At 46.4% G+C, this 27,041-nt stretch overlaps 3 protein-coding genes across 7 annotated transcripts in view; 1 reads left to right on the top strand and 2 right to left on the bottom strand.

Annotated features, from left to right (window-relative positions):
- The first annotated feature begins 49 nt into the window (after positions 1-49).
- LOC135109646 (uncharacterized) lies at positions 50-8,461 on the top strand. Of its 5 annotated transcripts, none has more exons than XM_064021154.1 (4): positions 50-768; positions 2,068-3,327; positions 4,378-4,543; positions 6,408-8,461. In XM_064021154.1, the coding sequence occupies exons 3-4, from the start codon at positions 4,382-4,384 to the stop codon at positions 7,500-7,502; spliced, it is 1,257 nt and encodes a 418-aa protein (XP_063877224.1). In that variant the 5' UTR covers positions 50-768; positions 2,068-3,327; positions 4,378-4,381; the 3' UTR covers positions 7,503-8,461. The 5 variants fall into 5 exon arrangements, with proteins under 5 accessions (XP_063877224.1, XP_063877222.1, XP_063877223.1 ...); XM_064021152.1 differs by having other exon boundaries at positions 4,381-4,543; XM_064021153.1 differs by having other exon boundaries at positions 3,010-3,327; positions 4,381-4,543.
- A 6,890-nt stretch (positions 8,462-15,351) lies between these two features.
- LOC135109647 (titin-like) overlaps positions 15,352-27,041 on the bottom strand; it is a 34,001-nt gene continuing 22,311 nt past the window's right edge. Inside the window, exon 10 of the mRNA XM_064021157.1 lies at positions 15,352-15,655. Within this exon, the coding sequence (XP_063877227.1) occupies positions 15,486-15,655 (170 nt within the window). The 3' untranslated portion in view covers positions 15,352-15,485. The remainder of the gene's footprint in view (positions 15,656-27,041) is intronic.
- On the bottom strand, positions 15,654-27,037 carry LOC135109649 (uncharacterized). Its single transcript, XM_064021158.1, has 2 exons — positions 17,820-27,037; positions 15,654-17,516 (listed from the first exon to the last, which is right to left on the bottom strand). Exons 1-2 carry the CDS (start codon positions 26,467-26,469, stop codon positions 16,099-16,101), a joined length of 10,068 nt encoding a protein of 3,355 aa, XP_063877228.1. The 5' UTR covers positions 26,470-27,037; the 3' UTR covers positions 15,654-16,098.

The following is a 27,041-nucleotide window of genomic DNA, read 5'->3' on the forward strand; positions in this document are numbered from 1 at the left end:
ACAGCCATGAATATGATACAACAGGTAGGGTTGAAGATAGTTTCTTGACGTGGTATGACTGAATCTCAGTAAATCATCCACATCGGTTAAGACTTAACTTCGCCGCGTCCACCACACCACCACACACCAGTGACATCACACACCAGAACAGGTGTTTAACAAATAAGGGTACCCCGTATGACGGCCAGTTGTCGAACCATCGCAATGCAACAGACACACGAACTCCAAGACTGAATATGACTAATGTTTGTCCCCTATTTAGAAGGCAACGTGGAGAGGAGAAAGAGGTGGTACTGGTGATTCTGAAGCGGTAGTAGTGTGGCACAAAGTGAAGAAAGAAAGAGGAGTAAATAATATAAAGGCAAGGAACAACAGTAGAAAAGGGAGAAGATGTAATATGAAGCGACACACGTCATAAGAAGAAAAAAAAGTAGTGGTCTAACTGGTCTTACTACTATTACTACTGCTACTCAAGGGTACCACTCAGTCTCCCACAACCCTCTGCAGGAAAGCCTTAACCTTCTTCAAGCCTCCTCGTTACTCTTGAATCCAACAAGATCCAAAAAGAAGAAAAAGGAATAATAGTTCATTGACAAGATTAATCATACCCTGCACACCGTAGTGGTTTGTTGTCCTATATCCTGCCCTTATCGTGTCCCAGGGTGCAGCACGCTACCCCACTCACCCTAGGGCTTCATCACGATGCCTGCCGCCAAAGTCAGTTGAAGGAAACCCAGCCCCTGAATGTTCCTTCTACAGCTACTCCAGGTATGATCTTGATGATACAGATGCAGGTCTTGAATTTGAAGCGACTGCACTAGTAAATAAGGAATACCAGTAAGACAAGATGAAAGTACAACAGATTATTTATTTATTTATTTATTTATTTATTTGGATAATACTGAAATGACATGGTAAGTGTTTTCATCTAAGGACTAGAATAGGTTAGGTTTAGGTTCATTCAGTTCTATAATTTCACTGTTCATCCCTTCATGGTTTAGATCATGACTTCAAAAGTGTCATATTTGACAAGAAATATACAGTCGGTGTCTTTGAAGTTAGTTGACTAAGGTTATTTCCATAATTCCCATTTATTTATTTATTTTTTTTATTTATTTACTTATTATTTTCTTCACATCTCATAGACTACATATTTTCAGTCTAAATGTTCTCAGCATCTATTACTGAACCTATTCCAGTCACAGTAGCATCAACATCCACTCATTCTTCTCTCAACCAGCACACTCATTGCACTCATCCCACATGCCATGTCACCCGAGTCCCACACCTCATGTCCTCACCACTCCTCTTTCTGACTTGGTAATTTTCCTTCAAACTAAGTAAAGTGTGAAAAAGGAGTGTAGGTCATTATGAAAACTACTACAGAGACAGTGAGGTGAGCCATAGCCACAGGTGTGCAGCAGCAGATGTCACCACTGTCCCAGGAACTTGACCACACAAAAACTGAGTAGTAATGATTTTGCTTGCCAGGGTTGTCTTTTCTCAATAGAAGGATGCATGTTGGTAGTTTTCAAAACAATTCCAGTCATTCATGTACAAAAGTCTGTAATTTTTTAGTGATCCCCATCCTGCTACTTATGTGTTATGAATCATCTGAAGGTTCATGACAAAATTGCTTATTTGTTTCTTTCATGTAAGGGGAGGGAACTTCAAGTCACACACACACTCTTCTGACTAGCACCTAATTCCTAACTGTTCCCAGCAGCAAACAGTTGAAGGCATTATTAAACTAAACCTAATACCATGCCACTCTGCACATGTCCTGAGCTGCCAGGATGCAATTTACCAAAATTACTAATGGTCACCCAGATGCCCAGTAGTGTTAAGCTATCTGTTCGTGTAGATATTATCATTCTGCGTCTTTTGAATCCCGTGTGTGTGTGTGTGTGTGTGTGTGTGTGTGTGTGTATATATATATATATATATATATATATATATATATATATATATATATATATATATATATATATATATATATATATATATTATATATTAAAAAAAAAATAAATGGTAATGATTTTTATCCATTTATTGTTCTGGGAACAGGCTGCAGTGGAATAAGTCCAGTCATGATACATCCTGTAGGTGTGAACAAGAAGACAAGTGAAATATTTCCGCAAGCTGTTCATTAATGTGTGTGTGCATTCTTGGTCAGTGTGCCAGAGCCAACCAAGTTGCTGAATGACGGGGAGCCCAGACACACCACTTTTTTCCAAAGACTTGAACAAGTCCTGTCATGGCTCAGCTTTGCATTGGATGTCAGCTGTCTACCTGGCTTGTAACAGCAAGGTTCCATGGAGAAATTCCCGGTAATAGCTCTAGTGCTATAGAATTTTTCCGTGTCCACGGTGTCCTTCCACAGAAGGTGGATTGCCCTTGGTGCAAGCAGCCATGCCTCCTGAGGGAGGATAAAAATATATGGTACTGTTCACAGCATATCAAGATCTCTAAGTCCAAAAAAAGGAAGATTTGTGACTTTACGGTATCAGACTTCAAGGGCACATTCCTGGCAAATGCTCACATAGAACCTTGGAAGATTTTACTTTTCATCAATCATTGGCTAGAGAAAAAATGGGACCATGATGCTATAATCAAAAACCTCAACTTCTCTTCCTCAACCAGCATTAACTGGCGGATTTACTGTTCAAAAGTTACAGAATTCTGGTTGATAAACCAGGAATCAATAGGGGGAGAAGGTATTGTGGTTGAAATTGACAAACTTCTTTTTGTGAAAAAGAAGAACGAGGAAAATCATGAGAGTGAGATCTGGGTGTTTGGGGGCATTGAGACAAAATCAAAGAAGAAATTTTTGATTCCCTATGAAGATGACAAGAAAGGTGAAGATCTAATAACCCCCCTCATCCAGCACCACATTCGTCCTGGTTCAGTGCTGGTGAGTGAGGATTGGGGCACACAACTCAGTGTCAGTGACCACGGCTACTCACACCACATTGTTAATAGATCAAAAAAATTTATGGATCCCGACAGATCTGGGATCCACACACAAAACATCAGCCGATTGTGTCGGAATGTCAAGGAGTGGGTGAAGAGGCCCGGAGTGCAGTCAGAATATTTCATGCAATACTTCGCCCGCTATCTCTTCATCCATGAGTTCCAGACCCAGTTGCTCCACCACTTCCTAATTCAAGCAGCCCGCATGTACCCGCCACAGTCAGAGCGTGAGCCTCAACGAACTCTGATCATACCTCTCTTTGGCGCACCTGTTCCTGCTGCACGTGACCTTGACCAAGCCGAGTCTTCCTCCAACTCGGCCCCAGACACTACTGCCAGAGGTTAACACTTGATGTAAGTTGTTGGGTTTAGAGTTTTGTGGTCTGGTTACTCTTTTGACTCGGGAATGCAGGGAGAGTGACCCCCCCCCTTCTTACTTCAGCTAAATATAGGCTAATGTCAGAGTTGCAGGTAGACAGAGCCCTTGTCCTATCCATTGAATGTTGAGCATTTGGGGGCATTTTTTGAGCTGCTTGTTTAGAATTTCTATTAATTATTAATTCCTTTCCCACCTCTACTGTCAGGTTACTCTGAGGAAGGTAAGGTCAGGTCAGGCTACTGGATTGCAGGTTCTTAAGGGGCAAACCTACCTGCACTGCTAGGAAGGTACTACATTGTAGCCCCTGCAGCATTAAATAGGTGGTGGCAAGGAGTTGATGACCTGACCAGAGTATAAATATAATGTGTCAAGTACAGTTATGTTACTTATGAGAACAAAATAATTTTTCTTATAAGTTTTCTAAAGTAAATCTGAAACAGGTTGAGAAGATCAAATGTAGTTATTGTTAGAAATGAGTCATTCATGAGGACAGTTCAGAGATCCACCAAAATATTAAATATACTTATTTTCAGAAAGGTTACTTACATGAAGACTTCCAGAAAATTATTTTGTTCTGAATTGCTGGGTGACCAATAGTATCAAAAAAAAAAAAAAAAAGAGGTAAAAGATTTATCAGGATCACATATTTATGAATATATTCAAATACACTTACACAAAAATAATATTTGCTGAATTTTGAGTGTTCTGAGCTATTAAAGTATGTGATAGAATTGTAAAATCTAGTAGTGACCCCAACACTCACACAGCGACTCCATTACCTTCAAAGGCTATGGTATAAGTGAATGTATATTAATTGTTCAAAGTTTTTTATCAAGACCAGACTGCAAGAGATGATACAGGGATGCCAAAAGCTGACACCAGCCTTGCATGTGTCAGGACATTATTGATGATTCATTGCTGTTGGTTGCCTCCATCACCAACTAGCAGTGTCAGTTTTCATAAATTTGCCCAGTATGCCCCAATATCTGAAGACAGCAATCTGTAGCTCAACAAGGTTACTCCAGCAGGATGGCGGAGGTGCTGACAGTGGTGGCCGAGGAGATGGGGCGGGTGTTTGGTCTGGTGTGGAGTGGTGTTGGGGTGGCCATGCGCCTCAACAACCAGGTCATGAACACTTTCTTCAAAGTCACCACACGCATCGTTCAGCTGCTCCTGCTCCTCACACACAAGGTACAGCACACAGGACTTCTTTCACCAGTACCACTGCTAATGTCTCGTATATTAGGCAGTCTGTAATCACATGATTCATCTGCCTCTCTTACTTAACTTTGACATTAATTACTGTTTGAATTTTAACTTAATTTTCTGTTTTCTTAATCTTTCATCATTTAGGTTCACTGACAGTTGAAATGTACAATAAGTGACATTTTCATTTTTAGCATAACTGTAAGAATCTTTGTGTCAAATGACAGCAACATAAATGTTGAGGAACAATATGACATTTACCTGTATGCTAAAATAGTTACATGGCAAAAACATGATGAAACTGAGCTTGCTGCTCCAGCTGATTGACAAATCCTGCAGGTCACAATAGGCACTGAATGGTCATCAGGCATGCCAGGCTGACTTGCTCTAAGCTCCACATTCTTTCTTTGTAGCTTGGAACCCACCTTAATTGAAAAACTTTAGTATTTTGTCAAGGTACAGTAGGTTGAAAACATTTTTACGTATATCTAGTGTGAATATAAATTATTTCATGTAACAAAATTGCCTTGTATGGAATGACTGTGGGAGAGAAAGATTATGATTTTTTCATACCTAGCTGGACAAGGAGGAAGATGAAAGTAAGCTGCACTTAGCAGTGTTCACCACAGCCTGCAACTAGACAAAATAAACCATTCCTTTCTGCTTTATATACAAGTTAAATTTAACTCAGAACACTGTCAGATAATAGTATTTGTTTTTTAGAATAACCTGCATAGAAGATTATACTTAATGGTAGTCATGTTAAACAAAATGTATTGCAGTTGTTAGCCAAAATCATTTAGTTGATAATCTATATTTTAGTGACAGCCAAGTTACAGACCATAGAATACAAGGTGTAAAAAATTTCTCTGATTACACTTATGAAAAAAAAAAAGGAGGCAATGTGACCAGTTGAAATTTAACTGCCATCTTCTTGTGAGGCATCATTGTGTATGGTGATACACTACTTTGAGCACTTCTGCCACAAAGGGAATGCTCAAGCAAAACCTATGCCCTTTAATGTGAAAAACAGTCCAAAATTTGTGTCAGGTCTCCTTCATGGTGTCAGAATGTATAACTTTTGTCTTCAATTTAATTTTGGAGTGGTAGTAGCAGTCACAGGGAGCTAAATTCAGTGACAGAGAAGAGGGAGTGATGCTTGTTTTGATATATGTTAGAAAGAAAAGAAAAGAAAGCGCCCTCAAGTATTTGTTAAAAATTCCATAAATTGTTCCAAATGACACAATGACTGTTAGCAGATTTCAAAATTACCCTAAAGTTGTGACCTTTTATTTTTTGTCAGGGGGGGGGAAGGACTGTGCTCATGAAGAATCATCTTAACCTCTCATCACCATTCAGTGATTAGCTTCTCGCAGTGCAAGTGTCATTATTGTTGTCCTTTTGCATGAATTTAAGGTCAATGTTCTTTAACTTTCAAGTGACATCACAAGTGAGCTCATTATGAATATGGTCACAATATTAGTATAGCAGGTTCCAATGATGACAGCAAGACTTGGCAAGCTGACAAACTAAAATTACTGCTTGTTGCTGCTGCCACATACACATATCTGTCTTGCTTTGTTTATTTACTACATGAGTAGTCCATGAACCCTCTTAATTATGTGTATAAACAAAGATCAAGGAGGCTAACTCACAAAATCTGTATGTGACAGTGCATTTCACTGCCATTTGCCATAAACTCATCCTATCAGATGGAAGAAAGAGCTCACCTGAAATACATGTTTATTGTTTGGAAAAAAACTTCCCATGTAATGAATAGCAAATAAAGTGTAGCAGTTATCAAAAAATTTGTCATTTCTACTATTGAGGAACTTGTTTTGTTTTCCAGGCAGCTGATTTGCTTTCCTTGTTGCTGACTGACCTGCTGCTCTTCCTGGGAGACATTGGCAATGCTGTGATGACTGTGGCCGGAGCACTAAGGACAGCTGTCATCCTTATATTTACCTTCATCAATGGGATCGCCATCAGTGTGATGTCAGCTGCTGTGTACTCTTGCCAGCTGGTCCATGCCTCCTACATGGCCCTCCTGTCAGGCACCATGACAGCCATTGCCCAGGTGGGCAATCTCGTCACAGCCCTCAAACATGCTTTTGTCATGTTTGGTTCATCAGTCATCTTTGTCATCAGCTTTGTGCCTAATGTGGTGTACCTCGTATTCTCAGGGTTGGTTCACTTGTGTTCCTATGCCTTCCTCAGTTGTAGTCAAGCTGTGACTGACACCTGCCAATTTGTGTCCTCCACGACCAGACACTGCTTCAACAACATTGTGGACTTCTTCTCTGATATCCCAATAGAAGCTTTCTTTGGTGTGGCTGCAGGAGTGGGCTTCATAGTGGGCCTTAAGTATATTTTGTTCTACATGATGGACAACATGGTTGTCATCCCAGACCTGCCCTCCCCCATGGCCTTGGTGAGGCAGCGTCTGGTCCGTTGGTATATGAGGCTGGTCCACCCTCCTCAGCAGCGGCCACCACCAGAGCCAGACACAGAGGAAGAGGAGCTCGATGATGCCAATGATGAAAATGGAAATGATAATAATGACAATGTGCCTGACCTGAACCTGCCACAGAACCAGCAGTTTGAGCCACAGGCAAACCCTCCACTAGTGGCTCAGCCACAGGCCCGGCGGCCCCTCACACGCCTGCGAGCAAGGGAACAGGAAGACATTGACCCCTTTGAGGAAGTCAACACAACCACTAATGCCACACCTTCATATGTGAACAAGCTGCTCTACCAGGAACTGGAGGAGGAGCGCGAGAGTCGCCTGTGTGTGGTATGCCAGGATGAGGTGAAGTGTGTCATCCTGTTGCCATGCCGCCACCTCTGTCTGTGTGATAGGTGCACCATTGCTATCACCCGTAGAAGGGAAGGCTGCCCAGTGTGCCGTCAACGCATCAGGGAAACCATGAAAGTATTTCTCTGATTAACAGAATGTTTAGCTTGTGTGGTGTGTGGGCATTTTTGTACTGAACTCACTGAACAACTCTAGGTATGTACAAAACAGAACAGTGTTTACCTATGAGTGAGATGTGCATAGTTTTTTACATGGTACATAATGGATATTTGTAAAATTTGTTTCATACATTTATGAACTGTACTTATGAAAGTTTTCTGTACCAATTTTGTGAGTCTGAGAACTACAACATTAGTGAAATGATCATTGGTTTCCCAGTGGTATGTGATACCCCTTATTACTACAGTTTGGTGGAATACTTGCTTGTACCTGATTTCTTCAGAGTTCTGTGTTGGAATAAGTGTAGGGATACAGACTGCACTTGTACCTCTCCTATCTTTATCTAGTGTTCTTTATCTGTTAACATTTTTTGGCCATGCAATATGTTAATTTCCTGTAAATCTTTGGCCCTTAAGTGGGCATATGGGTTGACACATTCCCCTTTCTCTCAGAACCCTTTCAGATGGCAAAGAGAGAAATGATAGAAAAGCTTTTTTTCTAAGAGTTTTGGTTCTCTCAGTATTATTTACCACTACATATCAGTTGTCTCTGACCAAACAGGTTACTCAGTACTGCCAGTATGCCATTTGCTAGTTTTATGATTTTATGAATTCACTTGTTCATTTTGTAGATCTTAATTGAAAATTACAGTTTTATTATTCATCATGTTAGAGCAGATGTTTTCAGTGATGGATGCATTTTCTTTACTAAATGCAAATGGTTCAAGTTCATGATGCTGCTGTATATTGTTACTGAGACTAATAGCAGGACAGCCTGCTGACATGGCCATTTTTGGAGGAGTGTATGTTTATTTCTCAGCCAGTTGGCATTCATTATTACTCTTCACTGAAATTTTCACTAGACTTCAGTGAAGCAAAGCCCCATTACAGATGTGTTTGTAATACACAGGCAATATACAAGTCTAGCCACCACTTTTTTATTTGCAATTCCTACCCTGATCTGAGGCTTTCAGTTTTCTTTACAAGACTCGTCACAGTCACTAGTTGTCTAATGAAAATGGTGGGGATTTCCAACTTGTTAAGTTGTGAGAAAGCCATGAGCAATGCTGAACCATTGGTATAAAGGCCTTGTCACAAAACCACTGACTGTGTGGTGGGCAACCTCGGCAGTTTCATTAACAAGCATGGTTGAGTTGGAGGTTTGTATCACAGACAAACCTATTCAGGCAATGATGGTGCTTCAGTTCTGCACATCTACATGATCAGTTAACATGCATTTTTCACTCTGAAACTGAATCACCAATCTTGCCCACTGATTGTGTGACAAGGCCTTTCAGAAGAAAAAGCTAGCAATTAGAGGTACCAAATTCATCTTTAATGCATACCAAAGTCTTCTGTTGCTACCTTCTGTCATTTTGTAAATTGTTTTCTAATTGAAGTTTCATCTAAATCAGTTATTGCTCCTATGCCAATGGACTTGCATAATATATTGATGAATCTTTCCATACTGATTACCAGAATATAGGTAATGTATATAACAGCACTGCTTCCCTCTCTCTCAACTCAGGGCTTGGTGGGAAACTGAAGTATTCGTTTATGGAAGTCATAATGGCATCTAAGAAAAGATGCAATCAAAGGAAGTGGTCAGTGGAAACTGCAGGCGGCTTGAAGGAAAAGTAAACCACAAAGGAAGACAACTGGGAAACATTAAGTTTGCCTGTTTCACAATGGCAGATGAAGACATTTTTCAGATAGACTTAAGGGTGTTTTGAAAGAATCTGGTAAGTTTTCACAGCACTTTTTTTTTTGTTTAAGCCTTCATGCCACCCCATTCAAAGACTGATGGTGTGAAATAAAAACAAGTAACAGTTTAATATAAAAACACTTAAAAATCGACCAGAAAAAAAAAATTTTATGCTCAGCGACACGCAATATAAGCAGAACTCGTTACACCCTGTATACCGCAACTTATGCACTACTTGAGTCAGTGGCACTTGTTAATTGGCTGTGGAGGTATCCCTTGGAGCAATACAACTGATGCAGTGCTTCAAAGTAAATAAACAAAATAATGTAAATAAATATAATCAAGATAATAATAGTAGTGATAATAATAATATAATAATGGGTGACCTGAAGGACTGCACTGTTGCAGATGGTAGGGACAATTTGGACCTTGAGTGGTGAAGGACAGGGTTAGATGGAGGAGGCTCATCAAAAACAGCAACCCCGCATAGAAACGGGATAATAATGCTGCAGACAACAACAAACATCAAGAATTGAATGGTGGAGGTTGAAGGATGAGGAGTTGAAAGCGGAGTTTAAAATCAAAGTGCTGGACAGGATGGTAGAAGCTGAAGATCCAGACACATGGTGGACAACAAACAGCAGGCACATAATTGAGATGGGAGAAGAAGTATGTGGGAAAACATCAGGCAAGGACACCCCCCCCCCCAAGGATAAGGAATCTTGGTGGTGGAATAATGAGGTGAGAGAGAAAGTTAAGGCAAAGAAGGAGGCAAAGAAAATATATGACAAAATGGGAAATGAAGAAGCAGAAAGAGCCTACCGAGAAGCAAATAAGCGAAGAGGTCAGTAGCACAAGCGAAAGTTAGGGCAAAGGAAGACATGTACGATAAATGGGAAACCAGGGAAGGTGAGAAGAGAGAATATTTGCACTAGCAAGACAGAAAGAAATCAACAAAGGATTTTACGCATATCAAGCAGGTTAAAAATAAGGAAGGAAGAGTTCTAATTGATGACAATGAAATAAGAGAGCGAGGGAAAGAATATTTCAAGGCACTTTTGAATGAGGAAAACCCAAGAGGAGTGTTGGAGGGTGGGGAACCAAATGACAGGAGAACAACAGCAATTTCAAGGAAGTCAAACAAGCATTGAGGACGATGAACAATGGAAAGGCAACAGGGTCAGATAACATACCTGTGGAGGTGTGGAAGAGTTTAGAAGAGGAAGGAGTTGAGTGGCTGTGTTGGTTGGTAAATAACATCTATGAGGAGAAAATCCCAAATGCATGGAGATGCAGCGATATTGTCCCAATATACAAGGAGAAAGGAGACATACAGGACTGTAAAAATTACAGAGGAATTAAATTAATGTCACATACAATGAAACTGTATGAAAGGATAATTGAGAGAAGAGTAACGAGAGAAACACAGATGGGAGACGAACAATTTGGATTTATGCTGGGGAGAAGTACTACCGATGCAATCTTTGCGCTAAGACAACTACTGGAGAAGTATGGGGAGAAGCAAAGAGAATTACTCATTATTTTTATTGATTTTGAAAAAGCTTATGATAGAGTACCACGCCAGGAAGTTTGGGCTAGTATGAGAAGGAAAGGAGCATCAGAGAAGTATGTGAGAGTGATCCAGGACACGTACGAAGGCTCAAGGACGAGGGTAAGGAGCAGTGTGGGAACAACAGAGGAGTTCTGTGTGAGAGTGGGTCTGCACCAGGGATCTTCTCTGAGCCCATATCTGTTCAACCTACTCTTGGATGATAATGTTCAAAATATAAAGGAGGAGGCATCGTAGACCATGTTGTTCGCGGATGACATCGTCTTGGTGGTTGAAAGTAGAGATGGGGTAGAGAGAAAGTTGGAGAGATGACGAGGAGCATTGGAAGGGAGAGGTGTGAGAATTAGCAGGGGGAAGACGGAGTATCTGAATTTTAATGGTCGACAAGAGAGCGAAGTATGGATGCAAGATATGAAGTTAAAGGATGTCAAGGAGTTCAGATACTTGGGCTCTCATATATCAGCGGACGGCAGATATCATTCACCGTATCCAATCATGTTGGAAGAATTGGAAAAGAACAACTGGAGTGCTCTGTGTCCGAAAAATTAGTGCCAGAGTAAAGGGAAAAGTGTTCAAATCGGTGGTTAGATCCGCACTGTTATATGGTGCGGAGACGTAGCCAATAAAGAAAGCACAGGAGAATAAGTTGGAGGTTGCTGAGATGAGAATGTTAAGGTGGATGCTTGGGGTGACAAGGAGGGATAAAGTGAGAAACAATTTTATAAGAGGAACAGCCAAAGTAACGGAGGTGACAAAGAAAGTACAAGGAGAATGCGATGGTTCGGTCATATCAAAAGGCGAGAAGAAGGGTATGTCGGCAGAAGGATATTGGATATGGAAGTGGAGGGAAGAAGACGACGTGGCAGACCAAAGAAAAGATGGAAGGATCGCATTGGAGAGGACCTGAGGGAGAGAGGATTAAGTGGAGAGGAGGTTGGGGACAGAACCTTGTGGAGAAGACTAGTGAGGAACAGCGACCCCATATGAACATGGGAGCAGCTGCAAAAGAAGAAGAATGGATGACCTGCAGTGGATGCTTGTAGCTGGTTGACTGCAACATTGTCCTCACGTGACTGGCTAGACAGTGTATAATGTACGTAGACAAATGATCAGTCATCTAAACCTTCATTCTCTGGTAAACTCTGGAACTCCCTGCCTACTTCTGTATTTCCCCCTTCCTATGACTTGAATTCCTTCAAGAGGGAGGTTTCAAGACACTTATCCATCAATTTTTGACCACTGCTTTGACCCTTTTATGGGACTGGCATTTCAGTGGGCATTTTTTTATTAGATTTTTGTTGCCCTTGGCCAGTGCCCTTCCTACATAAAAAAAAAAAAAAAGATCCTTCACATCAACAACTATTTGAGGTTGTTACATTGTTCGCTGCGCGGCAGGCACCGGGCAGCGCAGCGTGTGTGTGTGTGTATATATATATATATATATATATATATATATATATATATATATATATATATATATATATATATATATATATATATATATATATATATATATATATATATATATATATATATATATACACACACACACACACACACACACACACACAACCGAGGCGTTAATCTTTAATATTACTTTTTGCAAAATAGTTACATTATTCGCTACGCGGCCAGCCTCAGGGCAGGGCGGCGCCGCGGCCGCATTTTTATATTTTATTTGTTTTTCCAGATCTAATATGTATTGCCTTCAGCAAATTACCTCTTCCACATGAATATTTTCAGTGGTGCTATACATCTGCATATAATGCTCATTACTCTTGACTTCTGTCTGACCACACACACCAAAATATTAGCAATGTGGCTGTGGCGGTTGTATTGCAAACATTTCCTGAAATGTGATACATACGTGAAGCTAAGCACGTACGCAAGCTGCGCACCGACCCTAAAGGTGGATCGAGGACTGATTTGGGACCAAGGACAACTTAACTTATTTACTTCATTATTTTAGTTTTTGTTAGTTTGTTTATTTCTTATTATTTATTCTTTTTTTTCACGAAATCAGAGATAAGGACTGGGTATGGAGGTGACGAACTCAGCACGCTGCAGGGGCACTGTACTACCAGCTTTCTGGTCCTCTGTCTGTGTGTGTGTGTGTGTGTGTGTGTGTGTGTGTGTGTGTGTGTGTGTGTTTCTGACACATGCACACATATATAGTCTTCTAAGAGAAATATCCTAGGTAAAAAGAATCCCATTCCATTATTAAACAACTCAGTAATTTTCTTACCAATTCGGAATAAACCAGGGGACTGATTCTCCATGTCGCCTGACTAAGCCTTGCTCGTTTTTTATTTTTTTTCTTTCTTTTGAATGAGGTATAGCTGACACCTGTCAAAATACCACTTTAAGCACTTATACTATAACTTACCTTTCACCAAGGTCATTCCATCCTGCTGTGCGTCTTTTCAACTTTCACTCGCCAGGTGTCCAGTACACGAGCGAACATAACATCCTCCGTGATGCCATTAATTCAACAAGATTGCTTCCCGATTTCCGCTCCCAGCGAAACCCTGCGCTGCCCTGGATGGAACCCGCAGCACAGACACGGGGCAGCGTCTGGACATTCTGTATTTTGCAAGACACAGTGATCCCGCCTACCTGAAGTACACTAATGCCCATGGTCTCCATCGAAACATTGAATAAACGCGGTTTCAGGGTGTCAGAAGTTGCAGGGGCACTCTCATACAGCGGGACCATATTGAATACTAGTAACATGCAGCCCACAGGCCATCAATGTTACTATGATAAGTCATATAACTGCACTTTTCCCCTTTGCACTAAGGAATATCACAAGTCAACACTAATACACACCGCATACAGCAAGTAAATCAATGAAAATTGTAAAAGGCTGAGGCACAGGAGTGTCTGATATCGACAACACATACACACTTCCCCTGGCTGGCAAGTAACTGACAGATTCTATGATAATTACTCGCGAACCTACGCTTCGGGCTTCACTCGTTGCTTCGAAGCCTCGCAGTATGTTTCTCGAACACCTCTACCAAAGCACTATGAGTTGTTCTTGGTTTGTAAATACCATATTTTCTCCAGCGTGAGAAAGGTAGGCGACGTCGAGGAGCTCCCAGGCCTCGACTAAGCAAATGTCACTTAATCAACTAGTGAAGGCTTAAGAAAAACACCGATGGCAACTAAATATGTTCTTCGGCATGAGAATATAAATTAATCAGTACAGATGCACCATAGATATGTGACTAGAATTACAAAATTAAGCTTGGATATGTAATCACGATAAAAATAAGAAAATGCAAAAAATATATATATGTATATATACTGGACGACCCTGGAGGCCTCGGGTATGAACAGATACTTGTGGACTCCGCTATCCTCGTTGTGGCTTTCACTATAGTCTTGCGTACCGGCAGGTGGGTATCGAGCATTGTCTTTCCTTACATGTCACGTCGTTCATTCATTCACGCTTGCTCTTGTCAATGGAAGCTGTCCTGTGCCTTCTTTCAGCAGGGTGCATGGCGCTCACCACTCCCTCAGACATCACTGAAATCTGGCAGCTGATGTCCGTCCTGGGCTGGTGGGGATGTGGTCAGATGTCCTTCAGAGAATAAAGAGAAGCTCGCTGCATTGACACTTTACAGAAGCATATACGGGCCATGGGTAGCAAGTGGGACTCTTGCGCACACACACACACACACACACACACACACACACACACACACACACATTATGGAACTGCAGGACTGACCGTGTGTCGTGTGTGAAGCCTTCACGCCTGTACCTCACATGTGAAGGGGCTGCCAGCGAGGTGTTGTCCTGCCCAGGTGATGGAGATGTAGTAGGTGGCCGGGCAGGTGACCCAGAAAAACACCTGATACACCCCGTCGTTGTGTCCCTCAGCTTGGTATACCTCCGTGGCAGACACAGTGCCCTCTCTCGGGCCCTCGACGCTAACGCGGATCTGCAGACCACGGGACGATGAGGGAAGGGTGGCGGCATTGCCTCAAACAAGGAAACCACGTTACAAGGAAAGTACTCATTTCATCTGACCGGTGAAGAAGGAATCTTACCAGCGGGCCAGAAAGTCATTCATTTGGTCGTTAGAATAACGATTGTACCAAAATACGAGGTAGAATTAACAAATGGAGAGATAATTATCATAAAATTAGTCTTTTAGTTAATTTAGTTAGTCTTTTATAATAATCATTATATTCCTCCGTCATTCGTCACTCACCTCCCCAGACTCAGCCTCTGAAGTGTCTATTATGAAGGCGTTGGCGTCATGCACAGTGCCCCGCTGCAGGCCCTCTCCATACGCCCGGCAGCCACACCACGCCCCCACATCCTGTTTGGTGGTGCTCTCCTCTTCTCTGTCTGTATTTTCTTCCTCACTTTCGCCACTGTTATGAAGTTCTTTTGTCTTTTCTCGCTGTCTTTCTTCTGACTGGGAGTTCAACTCGTCTGTTACTTCACCTCCCGCCTCCACCTCCGCTTGCGTCAGGTGGCCAGAGGCATCCCCTCCGGTTCTCCAGCAGACCTCAGCCTCGCCCTCTGCCGAAGAAACCAGGCTCTCGCTGCTGGTGCGCAAGAGGCTTCTGGTAGGACTGTGTAGGAGACCCTTCGACTGGTGTGCGGGAGGATCGGTGGGGAGGGGAGGAGACGGGACGACCCGCACCGGAGAGTCCTGGTCGTTAGAGCTGTGTGGGGGGGCCAGAGTGACGTGGGGGCAGGCTTGGAGACGCAGGTCCTTGAGAGAGATGAGGTCTTTTCTGCCGCCTTGGAGAGAATAGGTCTTCCCCGTCCCAGGGACAGGTAAGTGGGGAAACTCGCCCGTGTAGCAACCGCTCAGAGTCTGGATCACCTGTGGAGGAGAGCAGGCTGTGCTTCACCGGGAATACACACACACACACACACACACACACACACACACACACACAGTACAACACACCTCACTCTCAGCTCCTGAAACGCACTTTTGTATAATGAGTGAGCACTGAAGGTGGTCACCGCGGCGCCGCAGTGCTACAAGTGCACATCGTAACATCCATTTATTCAATGCTTGGATTTCACTCTGAAGGAACCTGACTGCAGCAAATGCCAAACACGACAGGAATAGTGCCGGAGCCTCGGTGAGGTTTGCTTCGCGCTCTGCTGGCGGAGTCTCTCTAGGAACTAGGTCACAGTTACACTACGGATAGCGGTACCTGAAGGTTGGTCCCTGCGTGTAGCATACCGGATACCAGACTAACTTTGTCTATGAGGCTACAGGCCCAGGAGGAGGGTAGGAGTGGAAACCAGCGTGTCTCAGCCGGTATTTCTACTGACACGCACCGGGGAAGAATTCAGAGCAGCAACCATACTTCCAGGGACGTGCCGTAGCGCGAGACACCCGATTTCATTCTCGGGGAAGAGTGAGAAGTTGTCTGGATCAAGATCAGCAAGGTCGTCTTGCGGAAGAGCATCAGGATAAGCTGAGGGCAGGTCTTGACCAAGGTTCCTCAGCGAGGCCACCAGGGAGGAGGAGTCCGTGAGGCCAAAGCTACCGCTATTGGGTGGGGAGGCGTCAAGGCACTGGGGCAACGCTACTTCGGGCTTGCCCCACGCCACCTCGGGCTTACCCCACACCACTTCGGGTGTGTCCCACGCCACCTCGGGCGTATCCCACGCCATCTCAGATCTGTCCCACGCCACCTTCGGCTCATGCCACGTCGCTGCTTCTTCCGGCTTCCACCACGGCGACATAATTTTCGTCTTGTTTGACGCCATCGCCACTTCCGGTCCACTCCATTCTGCCGCGCCCTCTGGCCTGTTCCACGACCCTACGGGCCCGCTCCATGCTGCTGCCCATTTTGGCTTGCACCACTGGGGCATAATTTCTGTCATGCCCGACACCGCCGTTACTTCCGGACCCCCCCAGGCCTCTGCTACGCCTGGTGCATCCCAGTGCTGGTGATATGGCATGTCCGAAGCGGACAGAGTGCGGCGCCTCTGGTGGGTAAAGCCGCTGCGGCGCTGATAGACGCGACGCTTGAGGTGTGGCATCTCGAGAAGGTCATACTTGCGTGTCCTCTGAGACAAGAGTCGTTTCAAAGGGTTCACTAAATCCTCCTCTATCACTTGAATTTCCTGGTCTCTCACAGGACTGGGTGTCCGAGTCATCCTGCGATGAAGCTGTTTCTGCAAGCTGCTGTGGCGCCCCTCATCCCCCTCATCATCTGTCTGGCAGCCCATGTTCACCAGTACAGTTCTGGAAAACACAACCTCCTCGGTGTAAGGTTCCGTCTGGGTCTCGGCCTCCCAAGCAACGCCAACTTCAAGAGGCGGCCCCGGATCCTGCTGGGGAATCGGGGTGGTCGGGGTCGTGGAGGGCGCCAAGGAGTCAGGAATATTTTGGGATGTCTGGGATGAGAGCGATACAGTGCCGGATGGGGACGGCGGTGGCGTTAAGGAGGCGGGACTGCTTCGGGTTTCCACGAGGTCTCCACTGGGAGCAAGCGTCGCCAAACTGTCGGCATTAGTGACTTTCACATCGCCTGTTTCTTTGTGAGGACGAAAGTCTGCCCCAACTTCCCTCATCCCTGTTTCAAACAGCTGCCTGACAGACGTGAAGTTGTGCTTGTACTTCAGGTAGCCATCGTCCACACCACCCGACTGGAGGGGGGGCGCGGGGGGAAGCAGGAGTGGCAGGTCGGGAAGGGGACTAGCGGGGCGCGGGCCTTTACCTGTTAACGTGGAGAGACACCATGAGCCGGATAGTCTTTTAATGCGGAAAAGTGTGAGGACAGACTGTTGCAGCCTTTTTCATTACTTTTTTTTGTCAATATTTACTCTAAAACAACATGTATGCAATGTATATTATTATTATTATTATTATTATTATTATTATTATTATTATTATTATTATCATTATTATTATCATCACCATCATCATTATCATCATTATAACATTATCCTCATCATCATTTGTTATCGGAGTGAAAATGTGTGTGTGTGTGTGTGTGTGTGTGTGTGTGTGTGTGACTCACCTGAGCGGTCTTCCCCCTGCCGGTCCGCCGGGCGCCCTGTGCTGGCATCCATCCGCCTCTTCCTTCTGTGGGCAGGCTGCGGCGGGTGGAGCGACCCATCCTTGGGGGGTTCGTGCCCTTGCGTGACATCATGGCCGGATTCGGCGCGGGGCCTCCGAGAGTCTTGGTCGAAGTCAGTGAAAGTTTCCAGGAGTAACTCGCCCTCCACCGTGTTGTGGAGAACGTAGAGGATCGTCCGTCTCTCCTGCTCCTCTTGCAGTGCCCTCACATCCGCCTCTCCCTCGTCTTCAGCCTCGGCCTTGCCCTCCACTCCCACCACTGGCAGCACCTCCGCTGAGTGGCGGCGCTCCAGGATTCTCCTCTTGGCAATAATGGGACTTGTCTTGCTTCCCACCGGTGGCATGACCTTGGTCTTGCTCTCCCACAGCTCCCTCTGGCGACCCACCGTACCCGACAAGGATGCAATGCTGGGCCTTCCTGGAGCCACAGGCGGCGGTTGTTCACTTGTACGAGAGCTCATGGGAAGGTTATCGCCGCCTTGGGGTTCCAGAATACTATCTAGACTGTCCAGACTTCCAGCACTGCTGGAGCTAATGACGCTGCCCAAACTATCAAATCTTCGTCTTTGCTGCGCCACCTTGCCGCGCATGCTGCTCAGGTAATGGTGCGCCTCGTCCGGGGTGAGGGGTCGCCTTGGGACCTCAACTGGTGGAGGGGTTGGTGTTCTGGACCTGTCTTGTTCCCAGAAGTCTCTACCTTTCTGCACGGGCAACCCGACTGTTTGGCCGTAGGCGGAGGCTCGTTCTGGGGTGAGTCTGCGCGGGCTGGTGGAAGGGCTGAGGGTCTGTTGGTTACTGGATGAAGGCCTTCTTGGGGAGGGAGGAGACGGGCTCTTTAAGGGCACCTTCCCAGTTGCCTTACTCGTAGAGAGGGTGCAGATATGTTGCGAAACTACCTTGCCTTTGGCTGGTGATACTTTCTGCCTCTTCCACGTCCAGTAGCCGGTCCTTGCCGTGTTAGTCTCCCATTGTGAGCGGCACTTCTGTACCAACCCACTCTGAATCTCAATGCTCGTCCTCCGCTTCACTCTGGTTTTACTAGCATCTTCTTCATCCGAAGTGTCGAGTCCATCTTGAGGTTTGGATGCGGGTACTCTGGTCCTTCTTGCAGTTTTGGTCTTGATGCTGCCCTGGATAGGGCTCCCTGGCTCCGGCGGTATATCCTGAGCCAGGCAGTCTTTTACACCAGTGTTTGTTATGTGGATGGGAACTCTTACGCTTGGCAAACCCTTTGGCTGAAGGAGTTTTGTCTCTCCTGTGGTTTTCTTCTGCCACTGGACTCTCGTCCTCTTCCACCTAGAGTACTCGTCTTCACCTCGTGTCTCGTATTTGGTTTGATTTGCCTTGACGGTCCCTCTCTTGATAGTGATGCTCAACGTGCGGCCAAGGGATGTCACATCCCTCACTGCTTCCTCAGGAACTGCCGCGTTAGTCAGTGCCTCAATCTCAGTTTCACCTCCATTTCGGCTCCTCCTGTTGTCCTTTCTAATGACGAGTCTCTGTGTCTCAGTGGCCGACACCTTCCTTAACTCCTCCTCTCGCTTAGATATGAAATCGTCCCAGAAACCTTTCTTTTCTGCCACAATGTTTCTCTTTAGGTTCTCTTCATCGTTGTCCAGTACTGCATCTTCGCCAGTAGCGGGTGCACTTTCCTTCACGAGGGGAACTGGTGAAGGACTTTTAGGAGCAGAAGACGAGGCTGATGCTGCAGCTTCTTTTGCAGATTTTTCTCTGTCATTGTCATTGCTTTGTTTTTTCTGCTCGTGGTGAGCCTTATGCTTGGGGATGGTGGCACTTACTTGTTTACTTCGTGTGGGAGCCTTGCTGGACTCAGAGTCTACTGGTGGGTGGGAAAATAATTCTCTCTGAGCCGCAACTCTCACGGATGAGGACGAGGGAGCGATTGCTTGTGCCACTGTTTCGGAATCTTTGTCCTCGACTTTTCGTATTTTCTCTTTGCTTCTTTCACTGCCTTGCACTTTATCCTTACTCTTTACCTCACTCTGCTTCTCAGCGATGAGATTGTTCCAGTAGGTCTTCTTAGCCGCCACCAGCTGGCTGCTGCTGGCTTTTGAGCCACCAGTTGAATTCATGGCTTTCTTCTCCACGAGAACTTCCTCAGTCTCTTTTTCCTCATTACCAGTTCTCATCTTCAGAGACTCAGCCTGAAGCTCGGCGGCAACACTGTTGAATCCCATTATACCCTCACAGGGTGTGTCAGGACTCTCGGTGAAAACTGATGGGCAGGGCGATGCAAAATGATCGCAGTGATCCTGAGCAGATTCTTTGGATTCTGTGATTTCCAAGCCATGAGGTGAAATTCCTGCAGCAAGTACTGTAGCTGAGTCGTGCGTAACAGGCAAGATTTCCATTATCCCTTCTGCAGAGTACGAGGTATCCTTGCTTACCCACATGTGTTCATCGTTATCCCAAGATATTATGCCCTCGCCGTCCTTCAGGGAAGATGCGTGCAAGAACTGTGACGCTCTAGACGAGCGTGGAGGACTGGCTGTGGGCAGGGCGGGAGGGGTGTCGTTCTCCTCCTCGTCATCCTCCTCGTAAGCGGAAAGATCGTCCAGGCTGGCGTCAGATTCTGATAGCATGGCTTCGCAAAACGCCTTCTTGTTAGCCTGGAGGGAGCTATTTACGGGGAGTGAGCCTGTCGTGGAGTCTGCCGACTCATACTCCTGGTTAGGGCCATCACTTTCTTCAGAGGTAAGGTCGAGCGCTTTAAACTGCCGCACCTCATCAAAAGCAGGTGCTACCTCTAAGAAGACCTGCTCTCCTGCGCCTTCGCCATTAGTATTACCGCGCGAGGAGTCAATCTCGGGAACATCTCCAGTTTCGATATCCTCGACCAAACTCTTTACCAGAGATGATCTTTTTATTTTCTGTTTATCCTCTCTCTCTTCCTGAAGTGGATCCGTTTTCCCTTCCAGCTCCAGTTGTTGGTGCTGCTGCTGTTGCTGCTGCTTCTCCTCCTCCTCCTCCTCCTCCTCCTCCTCCTCCTCCTCCTCCTCCTCCTCCTCCTCCTCCTCCTCCTCCTTCTCCTCCTGTTCCTTCTCATCTTCCTCCACTTCTTTCTCTTCATCTTCTTCTTCTTCTTCCTCCTCCTCCTCCTCCTCCTCCTCCTCCTTTTGTTTTTTTTCTTTCTCCTTTTTCTCTTCGACTTCATCCTGTTTCTCCCTTTTCATTACCTTGTCCTCTATCTTTTTCTGTTCCTCATCTTCGCGATTAGCACATTCCAGATCTTCCTGCATCTTATTTATAAAGTCTTGTTGGTCACTTGATTTTTCCCTCCCCGTCTTCTCGTCCTCCTCAATAAGCATTAGTCTGGGGGTCAGTTTCCACTTTAGCAAGTCCACACCCCCTGACGGCCGAGCTGCTCCGCGCCAGGCAGCGATGCCTAAAGCGTCGGGCAGTGACCTCCCGCTGGTTGTGGCCACGTCAGCCTCGTCTTCAGACACCAGAGATCCGGGAAGGCTGATAGCGTCACTCCCGCACTCTGCCTCCACCGAACTGAATTTCATGTCACTAAGCTTCCCAGGAAGTGCTGGGGCGTGGGCGGGCTCCATGATAGCCGCCGAATCTAAGCTTGGCCCGTCATTCTCCCACGCCCCCATCGCTGATGTCGTCGCATCATCGTCGTTCAGTACAGCAGATTCAGTTTCAGACAATTCGTACTTCTCCGAATCACTCCTTAAAATTTCAGTCTTCTCCAAATCAGTTTCCGGTGATGCCTCGGGACATTGGCCACCCGCCCACCTTGGGGGTTTCCGAGTCTCGTCCCGCGTTCTCCGCCACTCACTGAACTCGTCGGGTTTCGTTATCAGTTCTTCCCACAGTCTCTTACCCTCCCGCACAGCTCCTTCCTGTATATTGTCAGTGATGCTCTCATTGTCATCCTGTGGGTATTTCTCTGCCAAGGAAGGCTCCTGCCTGTTCCCACTGACCTGGCCATCATCCAATGGACGAGGGAGGGGCTGGGAGGAGGTCCGCTTGGCTGCAACCTGTTGCGCTTCCCACACCTGTCTCGTGGTCGTAAAGTGGCTGCTTGTAATCCTTTCAGAGGACGAAACCTCAGATTTATCAACTTTGTCATCCCTTCGATCTGATTCCTTGTTGGCGATTGAAGCAAACGGTGAATCTGTAAATATTCGGCTCTTGTGCACAGCCTGAAGGGTTCCTTTAGCTTCTAGACTCTCCCCGGCAGCAAGTGTCTTCTCCGCTAAATGTTTGGCTTCCCACTTATCTTTGTCACTCTGTACCCTCCCTTTTCCAATGCTCCTAAATGTGGGACTCTTTTCTGTTGATTCGGAGACTTGCATGGCATCATTTCTCTTGTTACTGTCGGAAATTTTGTTCTCACCTGCTTCCCACAGGTCGCGACATGCTTCCACCCGACCCGCTCTTATGTCTTCCAAACTTAATACTCGTGGTATGGGCTCCTCGTTTCCTTTTTCTATTGAAATGTTTTTACTCGTAGTTTTTTCTGACATTCCAGGAAGCGTCAAAACGCTACTAGGACTTGGTCTGGTGCTTTCCTGGGCGCTGAGCAGCGTTCTTGACTTTTTCCAGTGGTAGAAATCCTTTTCTGGTTCAAACTGCCATAGTGAGGCTTTCCACTTTTCCTTTCCCAGAAAGACGGCCCCGTCTGGGATTCCGAGGCTCCGGTGCTCGGAGGCTGAGGCTTTACCGAGTTCTGTTAGCGCCTCAGTCGTCCTCAATGGTGACCGTTTATTCTTGTGGGCCCTCACGCAGCTCCTGAGGACACTCTCCCCATTCAGAACTCCCGTCGTCGCCAGCTTGAGCCAAACTTGCTTGGTACTCTGAACCAAACCTTCCTCAATGTCTGGCTCAGCAAGCGGCTCGTCGTGTCGAACTACGTCCTTGTCTTCTACGTCCTCAGAGGACTGAGGAGGCTCGAGCACCGGCGGTTCTTCGGCACCGGCGACGGCGACGTCCACCTTTGAAGTTTCTCTGGACGCTGTGTCTCTGCCTCCGCTTTCGGTGACCGCTGAGGCCTCCATCAGTTTGCAGGAGTGAAGCCGAGTCCTGTTGACGCGAGACTCCTTTTTCTTAGCTTTCTCTAGCGCTTCCCATAAAAGCCTCAGTTCCACAACTGTGCCGTCTTTGATCTTGACGCTCATTTGGCGGAAACTCTTGCTTTTCTTTAACCTGATACTTTCTTTTCCTCTTTTCTTCTTAGACTTTCTATAAATTAGCTTTCGCTTGCTGCTTCGCAGAATCAGCGAGGGTGTCTTTCCTTTTCTCTCCTCTCTAGGCAGAGTCATCTTGTCCAGAGAGCTGTCTTCTTCTAACGGAAGAAGTTCTTCCTCTAATTGGTCTGCTCGAGCCCGCACGATGCCCTTCTCGATCATCCTGATGCTCGGACAGCGACGTGCAACATCGCGCGCTGCTCCACCCTCCTGCCTCTCATACTCATCCGCATCTTCCATTTCCTTCCAGCTACCTTTCCTCTCCACCACATCCAACTTCTTTCCTTTCACAGCTTGTGGCATATTTGTCTGCTGTTGTTCCTGTGAGTGTTCATCTCCCCACATCGCCACATTCTTGGGCACAAGCGCCACGATCCTGGCACCAGCCTTCGGCCTAGTCATGTTACTTTCTTGCTCTTTAGTTTTTCTTTCCCATAAGTCCTTTCTCACCTTAACCACATTCCTTTCAAAATGTTCAACTTTCGTCACATTCTCACCACAGTCGTCTCCCTCTTTTCGACATTCTAGAGTGTCTTTTTCTCTGTCTGCATTGCTGGCACTGGTTGGCCTAGTTTGACTATGTGGTGTGGCGGGCGGCACAGCGGCGGCACCTACACTAAATCCTGAACACGATGCAGTAGTGTCCTGCGTCTTTGGAATTAGTTGTTGAATCAAGGACGCTCTACGAGTGTCAACTTTTCCGTGACGCTGCTGATTCTCACCATTCACCTGCGGCTCGCCCTGCTCCGCTAAACTTTCCCACATTTGCTTCCTGTCCTGCAGAGAAATGAGTGAGTCGGGTTCCACATCAGCGTGTCCAGCATCCTCAGTGGCACTGCTTCTTGTGGAGTCGCGGTTTTGGTTCATGAAGCTGTTCCAAGTAGCTTTCATCCGCTTCACCAGACCAATAGGGGCTTCTTGCTGCAGTGTCTTCTCTTCAGATCTCTGATGGACGTCATCAAACACGTCATCGTCACCCCGCACTGCACACACTGTAGCACATCGGGAGTCTCCATCCACCTGGCTCACGATTTCAGTGTCCTCGGAGCTCAGGGATTCCTGAGGCTTGCTGACGTCCGCGTTTCCAGCAATGATTGAGTCCCAGAACTGCTTTCTGGTCGCCACGAGGACAGTTGCATGTTTTGTGGTCACCGAGGTCCTGCTGCCCTCATAACGTGCATCAGCTTTTGGCTTGATTTCATCACCAGTGCTGCTAGAAGTCGAGGGAATTCTGAAGCTGTGGATCTCCTCCAGCAGGCTACGGTAAGACGACTCGACACTCGCAGAAGCGTCACTTTTATCTTCATCCACACAGACGGCCTGTTGCTTATCTGACGAGGACCTGTCGGGACTGACGTTATTCTGGCACGCTTCGAGGACCCAACGTTCGGTAGCCTCAAGACTTCCCAACAACTCCGATGAGGACTTAAGATCTGAATACTCAGGTGCACTAACCGTTTCCGCATGGCTTGCCTGAGTCACTGTTGACGAGACAGAATTCTCATTTTCAAGCATCTGCTGGAAATCGTTGATTACAACATCAGTGTAAGCAGAGGACGCTGATTCCCGCTCAAAAGTGTTTTCATTGGCAACAGTAATAACAGGTTCGTCACAGAGCTGGCTCCTATATTCTGAGGGCTGAGAGACTGGTTCTGAACTAGCGCTCAAGTTATCAGAGACACTGCCTGAGAGATCTGAAGACAAGGAGCTGATCCTTTGCACCAGCAGAGGGTCAGCAGCGGGACAAACGTCACGAGCATTCTCGAAAATATCAGAGGAGACCTCCGATAGAGTGCTTTCTCTACAGAGGTGGGGCCCACCTTTCACGTGTGACTTTGTTTGTGCCTCCTCTAAAGCAGTTACCATGGGTGTGATGGTCTCTTCCTTCCCGGAGGAACGGGGGCTCTCTGTTGCGCAGTCCCAGCCCTCTTCTTTGCTCTCTCCCTGTTCCACATATTTCTCTCTGGTAGGAGTTGAAAGTGGAGGCTCAGCTCTTGTTTCATTTTTATCAACTTTACTGCAAGTATGACTTCCAATGTTAAGAAATTCTTCAAGTGGGTCCTTTTTCAGCTCACTCGTGGCATCCTCTGGGATGAGGCAGGTGCCCGCTGGTGACCCTTTCTGCCCGTCCGCCGCGCTGCTGCTGTCTTCACGCGGGTCGTCCCTAGCTTCCTGCGTGCCCCCCTCCGTCCCTGCCACTGCCTCTACCAATGGGAATTCTGAAATGGTTTGACCCACTGTATCGCCACTAAATGGATCACCATCTTTTTTGGCTTCAGAAAAGTGGATTCCATCCCTTCCCACGCTCGTCTCTGTGAGGGTGTCTGAGAGACTGGTGTTAATCTGGATGTCGACGCTCCCTGCATCCTTTGATGATACATTTGGAAATAGAGCGTCATTTCGCTTCTCCACCTTACATAATTCCACGTTCTGTGCATTAGGAGGTGAATTAAATGAAATATCACACGTGAGGTTCTCAAGACTGCTAGAATGAGAAAATTTCCTGTTCTCAGCACAAATATCCTTCAACAATACTTCACTTCCCGCTGGGATCCCAGAGTCGGAGCTCGTCAGTGGTACATCGCTTGCTGCAGAAGGGGACAGAATGTCGTTACTGTTGGTGGAGCTTACGAAACTCAAGTCGATCAGAGAACATACAGAGTCGGTCGGGATGGGAGGAGCGGGGTAATCAGGTGGGGTGGAGAAGGCTGTAGCTTCTCCCCCAACCTGAAGGCCAAGGAGATCAACGCACACGGGCTCTGTTACTTCACTGGATGGTTGAGAGAGCTCGCCGTCCCCGTCCACATCGCTAGGAACGTGCAGAGGAGACTGGTGTCCAGGCGATTCCGCAGCATCCGCCGAGACCCCCTCTGCCCCGTCCGCCTCTGTTATGTAAGCAACCATCATCTCTCCGGCAGCCTGACCCGAGGGGTGATTTAAGGCTTCCGGTGGAGTGGATCCTCTTAGCGTGTGCGACTGAAAGCGTGGCGATAGTATGGCTTCTGTGCAGGCAGACGGCGGATCGTTATTCGCTTCCTGGACTATGTCGTCTACTAACTTGTGGGGCAACACTTCCTCTATGCGACTGCCGCCGTGCGTGGTGAAGTAGCTAACTGTGTTTTGTGATTCCACTGTTTTACTTTCATCACGATTCAGAAGGGTATAATCGTCAGCTTTTGTCACATCATCACTGGACGTTGTCTTGGGGGAGCCTAAGCTTGCAAGGCTCTGTGGTGAAGGTCCTTCTAAGACAGCTTTCTCATCCTCAACCTCCAGATCAGAGTTTGCAACGAATGTCACTCCTGAGTCCTTAGTGTTGCCACACCACTCCTGCTGCATCTCGCTCACAAAATGGGTCGTTTCCTTGGTCATGGAGGTGCTGGGTGCATCCACGGTCACACTGTTGCCTGCCTGTGCCAGCGGCTCCGTCAAGATCTCAGGCACCACTAAGGGCCAGCAAAAGAAATCAGGCTTCTTAACGTCACCTGGAGATGATATTTGTTTGTTAGTTCTTCTGGTAGTGGGGCTTCCCGGCCTCACGTGTCTCACGTCCCTCACCAGGCTGCAAGGATTGGTGCAGTTGACAGTGTCCACGGAAAATGGGTTTTCAGTCCACGGCTCTCCAAGGCTCGAGAGGGAGAACGGATTGCTACTGGCCGTGATACTGAAAGTGTGGCTGGCAGGAGGAAATACGTCACTCAGCTCCTCACTAAAATTTTCTTTAGGCTGAAGTTCCTCAATAATGTCTCCTGGATGTGGGGTAAGGGACGGGAGCGGCTCGGGTAGGGGAGTGCCTGGGTTACAGAGTTCCCCGACGCGGTCGAAAGGTAGAACAAAAGTGTCGGAGGTGGCGGGAAGAGGGTCAAAATTACTCCTGCTCTGGCTACAGTCTACATCTAATGATGCACAAGGCTCACTGTGTAGGTTAACACTCCCACGAAGCT

This window comes from Scylla paramamosain, chromosome 19 (genome assembly GCF_035594125.1).
Source record: "Scylla paramamosain isolate STU-SP2022 chromosome 19, ASM3559412v1, whole genome shotgun sequence".
NCBI lineage: Eukaryota > Metazoa > Arthropoda > Malacostraca > Decapoda > Portunidae > Scylla > Scylla paramamosain.